Below are 5853 nucleotides of genomic sequence, written 5' to 3' on the forward strand. Positions count from 1 at the left end.
CTCCCAGAGACTTGTTGGGGGTAATGTCGGCCCTGGCTGCTCCCTGGAGGCAGTGCCCCTTATTTACATGTATATCCCAGTCCCCTCCCAGAGACTTGTTGGGGGTAATGTCGGCCCTGGCTGCTCCCTGGAGGCAGTGCTCCTTATTTACATGTATATTCCCCCCTCCCAGAGACTTGTTGGGGGTAATGTCGGCCCTGGCTGCTCCCTGGAGGCAGTGCTCCTTATTTACATGTATATTCCCCCCTCCCAGAGACTTGTTGGGGGTAATGTCGGCCCTGGCTGCTCCCTGGAGGCAGTGCTCCTTATTTACATGTATATTCCCCCCTCCCAGAGACTTATTGGGGGTGATTGCCCCGCACTACGACTCCCATCATCAGACGCGGTGTAATAAATGCAGCAGACAGGCGACATCATCTGTAAACAATCATTTACTTAAATACAGAAACAAGACATAGAAAACGTCTGGAGACAGCGCGGTATAAAAACAGACAAAAATAAGCTCCGACACATCCAAGAAATCTCCGGCTAACAAGTACCTTAAATAATCTACTGTGCATTAAATACTTATTACCTAGAGGGGCAGGAGGGGGTCCGAGGCCTGCGGAGCCCCCCTGCCCGTCTCTACACAGGAGGGCTCGCTGTGCGCTCCCCGGCCTGCCCAGCAGGACCATTACCTCCGCACAGCAAGCACCCCCATCAATAGGAGTCACAACGTTGGTCTGTAAACCTCACACTGGAAGAAATCCAATATTTGCACTTGTCGTGGTCGCCAGTCTGGCGCAGTCCCTGTTACAGTGCGTGACTGGCGAGGATGGTGCCTACACCAGGGGCTGTGCCAGCGTCACCCTCCCCCCTCCTCGATACCAGTCACGTGACCGGCGGCCGCTTCCTCATTTCACATCGTGATACAACATAAATTAGGAAGACATTAAGTGCTGGCGGGGGAAGGGATTAGTCAGCGCACGGCGAGGATTAACCCTGCCGCTGCCACGTGGGCACTGGGTCGCCTTAACCTTGTGGCAGAAGAAGGGTTAATAGACTCCCAGCACCTGATTACCGGAAGGGCCACAAGTCTCAGGATTGGAAATGAAAACTACTGGGACTTGTAGTTCCCCCCAGTAAAGAGGTCAGGGAGTCTCTCCCAAGTCATGGCCCTTAGAGCAGCAATACCATGGATGGTTGGCATCACCCCAGCAAAGTCTCTGAGCTGTGCCCTCTTCACCCGCTCAGGGCAGATCAGAGTCTATAGACGGGGCGGCATCGTCCAACTGGATGTGGTGGCTCAAGAGGGGGCATTCTCCGAACCTCTGGTAGAATCAGTCAATAGACAGCAGGGGGCGCTGTAGTCGTGATCACCCCCTGCCAACAACGCCCATTGGATGCTGCAGGTCCACAGACAGCAGAGGGCGCCTCTGGGCACTTTATAAATCAGTCCTGGGGGGCGCTGTAGTCATCTGCCACCCCTGCCCCCTGGATGGTGCAGGTCAGTAGGGGGCTGTGATGGACCCTCTAGAGTGTAGGCAGCACCCTGTAGACCATAGGGGGCGCTGCAGTCCATGTTGACCCCTGGGTGGTGCAGGTCACAAGGAGCGGTGATGGACCCCTCTATAGACAATAGGGGGCGCTGTAGTCCTTGTCCACCTCTGGATGTTTTAGGTCAGTAGGAGGCTGTGATGGACCCCTCTATAGACAGTAGGGGGCGCTGTAGTCCTTTAACCACCTCTGGATTGTGCAGGTCAGTAGGAGGTGGTGATTGACCCCTCTATAGACAGTAGGGGGCGCTGTAGTCCTTTACACACCCCTGGATGGTGCAGGTCAGTCCATAAACCACTCTGTAGATCAGTCCTTAGACAGCAGGGGGCGCTGCAGTCATCTGATGCCACCTGGATGTTGCAGGACAGTCTATAGACAGCAGACAGATCCTCGGGGGCGGGACCACAGTGAGTGGGCGGGGCAGCCAGCTGCAGATCCTCGGGGGCGGACCCCCATGAGTCTGTGATCGCTCAGTACACCGGGTGCCCCTTGCCCCCCAGCAGCAGCTGGCAGCCGTGCCTGGCATGCTCCCGCACCCGGCCCTTCAGCTGCTCCACCTGCTCCCGCAGGGCCCCGGCGGTGCCGCTCAGGCCGCTGTTCTCGCTCTTCAGCTCCCGCACCTTCTCCTCCAGGCGCGCGATCCGCTCCAGCTTCCGTTTGCGGCACTTGGTGGCCGCCAGCCGGTTCCGCAGCCGCTTCCTCTCCACCTTGATCTTCTCCTGCTCCTCCATGTTGATGGGGGACATCGGGGCCGGGGTGCTGTCTCTGCTGCCGCCGGCCTCCGGGACGGTCTGCGGCTCCTCCTTGAAGAGCGGGCCCGGGCCGTAGCCGGTGGCGGCGGGCGGGAGGTAGCTGATGGTGGCGGACGGCTGGCGGTAGCAGTTGTAGGCGGACAGGTTGGTGTAGACGGCCGGGTCTCCCCCGAACAGGGCGCCGCCGGCGGTGACCGGGGACACGGTGCTGCCCCCGCCGCTCAGGGACACGTTCGGTGGCGGCTCCCGGTTCATCTTGTGCAGATCGTCCAGCGCCCGCACGAAGCCGTCCACGAAGCCCTCCTGCTCCTCCGTGCCGCCCCGGTAGTACAGCTGCCCCCCGGCCGGGCTGTTGATGACGCCGGGGCCGCTGTGGATGATCAGTCTCTCCAGCTCCGGGGCGGACATCTTCAGGCTCGGCTGCTCCGCGTAGTAAGACATGTCAGGCTTCTGCGCCCGGTACTGGTCGGTGAGGGAGGCCAGACCGGACTTCAGCAGGGACTGCTCCGGCCGGGAGTACGGGGACAGCATGGAGTCATCGTGGTAGAACGGCTGCTCCATCCTGGAGCACATGAGAAGGCGGGAAAGTCGCGGTAAGCGGGCGGCGGACACGAATCTCCCGGCACTAGCGGCGCTGACTCCCGGGACGCTCAGCTCTCATCTGACAGGTCTCGCTCAGGCGCCAGAGGCTTTATACCAGAGCCCGGCCCCCGGAAGCGACAAGCCGAGCGCTGATTGGCCCGGGTGTCAGAGACGTCACGGCTGTAGACGTGAGGAGAGGGGAGGCGTGCGTGTGACGTCAGTGCCAGGAAACTCGTGCTGCTTGTAAACAGGAGGGAGGAGGGGGAGGTTGTCAGGGGGCGCCCGGGAGGACGGGGGAGGATGGTGAGGAGAGCAGGGGGTAGTCAGGGCAGGCAGGGGATTGTCAGGAGAGCAGGGGGTTGTCAGGGAGGACGGGGGAGGATGGTGAGGAGAGCAGGGGGTAGTCAGGGCAGGCAGGGGATTGTCAGGGAAGACGGGATTGTCAGGAGAGCAGGGGGTAGTCAGGGAGGACTGGGGGTTGTCAGGAGAGCAGGGGGTTGTCAGGAGAGCAGGGGGTAGTCAGGGCAGGCAGGGGGTTGTCAGGGAGAACTGGGGGTCGTCAGGGAGGACGGGATTGTCAGGAGAGCAGGGGGTAGTCAGGGAGGACTGGGGGTTGTCAGGAGAGCAGGGGGTAGTCAGGGCAAGCAGGGGGTTGTCAGGGAGGACGGGGGATTGTCAGGAGAGCAGGGGGTTGTCAGGGCAGGCAGGGGATTGTCAGGAGAGCAGGGGGTTGTCAGGGCAGGCAGGGGATTGTCAGGAGAGCAGGGGGTTGTCAGGGCAGGCAGGGGATTGTCAGGAGAGCAGGGGGTTGTCAGGGCAGGCAGGGGATTGTCAGGAGAGCAGGGGGTAGTCAGGGAGGACGGGGGGCTGTCAGGGAGGACAGGGGGTTGTCAGGGCAGGCAGGGGATTGTCAGGAGAGCAGGGGGTTGTCAGGGAGAACTGGGGGTTGTCAGGGCAGGCAGGGGATTGTCAGGAGAGCAGGGGGTTGTCAGGGAGAACTGGGGGTTGTCAGGGCAGGCAGGGGATTGTCAGGAGAGCAGGGGGTAGTCAGGGAGGACGGGGGGCTGTCAGGGAGGACAGGGGGTTGTCAGGAGAGCAGGAGGTAGTCAGGGAGGACAGGGGATTGTCAGGAGAGCAGGGGGTAGTCAGGGAGGACTGGGGGTTGTCAGGAGAGCAGGGGGTTGTCAGGGAGGACGGGATTGTCAGGAGAGCAGGGGGTAGTCAGGGCAGGCAGGGGATTGTCAGGGAGAACTGGGGGTAGTCAGGGAGGACTGGGGGTTGTCAGGGCAGGCAGGGGATTGTCAGGGAGGACCGGGGGTTGTCAGGAGAGCAGGGGGTAGTCAGGGAGGACTGGGGATTGTCAGGAGAGCAGGGGGTAGTCAGGGAGGACAGGGGGTTGTCAGGGCAGGCAGGGGATTGTCAGGGAGGACTGGGGGCTGTCAGGAAGGACAGAGGGAAGACAAGGAATAGTCAGAAAGGATCGTAAGGAGAATATGTGGTATTCACGGACGACAGGCAGTGGTCAAGAGAGTATGTGCTTGACAAGCAGTACATGGGGTTGTCAGGAGAGCATGGGGTTGTCAGGGAGGATGAGGGAGGCTGGTGAGGAGAGAATGGGGTTGTCAGGGAGGATGAGGGAGGCTGGTGAGGAGAGAATGGGGTTGTCAGGGAGGATGAGGGAGGCTGGTGAGGAGAGAATGGGGTTGTCAGGGAGGGCATGCCGTGGTCAGGAGAACAAGGGTTGTCAGGAGAGGATGGAATTGTCAAGCAGGACAGAGGGTTGTCAGGCGAGCATTGAGTAGTCAAATAAGACAGGTTGTTAGGAGAGCATGGGATAGACATGGGGTAGTCAGGGAGCACAGGGGTTTGTCAGGGAGGCTGGTGAAGAGAGTATAGGGTTGTCAGGGAGGGCATGTTGTCAGGAGAGCATGGATTAGTAAGGGAGGACAAGAGGTTGCGGGGAGGTTGGTCAGGAGAGCATGGGGTAGTCAGGGAGTACAAGGGGTAGTAAGGGAGAGCAGGGAGTAGGAAGGGACGACTGTGGGTGGTTAGGGGAACATGAGTTAGTCAGAGAGGATGGGGAGGGTAGTGAGGGGAGTATGGGGTTGTCAGGGAGGATATTTGGTATTCAGGGAAACAGGGTATTCAGGAGGATAGGGAGTAGTAAGGGAGGAGAGGGGGTAGTCAGAGAGGACAGGGGGTAGTCAAAGTCAGGGGATAGTTATAGAGGACTGAGCTAGTCAGGGAAGACTGAGGGTAGTTAGGGTGGACCGGGTTGTCAAGGAGTACATAGGGATGTCAGAGAAGACAGCAGGTAGTCAGGGAGGACAGGCGGTTGTTAGCGAGGACAGGCTACTCTGAGAAGAGGGCGTAGTTATAGAGGACAGAGCTAGTCAGGGAGGACAGGAGTGTAGGAGTTGTCAGGGAGGACAGAGGGTAGTCAGAAATGACTAGGGGTTTCATAGTGAGTTGGGGATAGTCAGGGAGGACAAGGAGTGGTGAGAGGCGGACCAGGGGTAGTTACATAGGACAGAGCTAGTCAGGGAGCGTTTGGGGTTTACAGGGTGTAGATGTGGAGGACAGAGGAGTGAGGGAGGACAGTGGGTAGTCAGCGGGGGTAGGGGGTTGTCAGGGATGACAGGGGGTTAATGGGTAGTTTGGAGGGCAGAGGTTCAGGAATTGGTGGCGTCCATGGTTGACATCTTGTTACTTGGCATTAGCTGACAATGAATAGGGGTATCATAAAATGGCCCCTATATTATGGGGGACCTCTGAGAACATTATGGGGGTTCTGGTGCTACCACATGTACCTATCAGTGTTGTAGCAGTTATAACATTATGGGGCATGTATAGATCCTGCTGTTATGGGGCATCTCTTACTGGTATACTTACAGGAGGGGATGTGGGGAAATCTGTAGGTGCCACTATTAGCGAGGTACCTTTTACTGGTACATTGCTATGGGGCACCTAGTATTATGGGGGC

General features: G+C 59.0%; 1 protein-coding gene across 1 annotated transcript; it reads right to left on the reverse strand.

Moving 5' to 3' along the window:
• Window positions 1-413: 413 nt before the first annotated feature.
• On the reverse strand, window positions 414-2960 carry JUNB (JunB proto-oncogene, AP-1 transcription factor subunit). The gene has a single exon (XM_075346600.1). It carries the CDS (start codon window positions 2859-2861, stop codon window positions 2007-2009), a length of 855 nt encoding a protein of 284 aa, XP_075202715.1. The 5' UTR covers window positions 2862-2960; the 3' UTR covers window positions 414-2006.
• Window positions 2961-5853: the final 2893 nt, after the last annotated feature.

The sequence above is a fragment of the Anomaloglossus baeobatrachus genome, chromosome 4 (assembly GCF_048569485.1).
Source record: "Anomaloglossus baeobatrachus isolate aAnoBae1 chromosome 4, aAnoBae1.hap1, whole genome shotgun sequence".
Taxonomy (NCBI): domain Eukaryota; kingdom Metazoa; phylum Chordata; class Amphibia; order Anura; family Aromobatidae; genus Anomaloglossus; species Anomaloglossus baeobatrachus.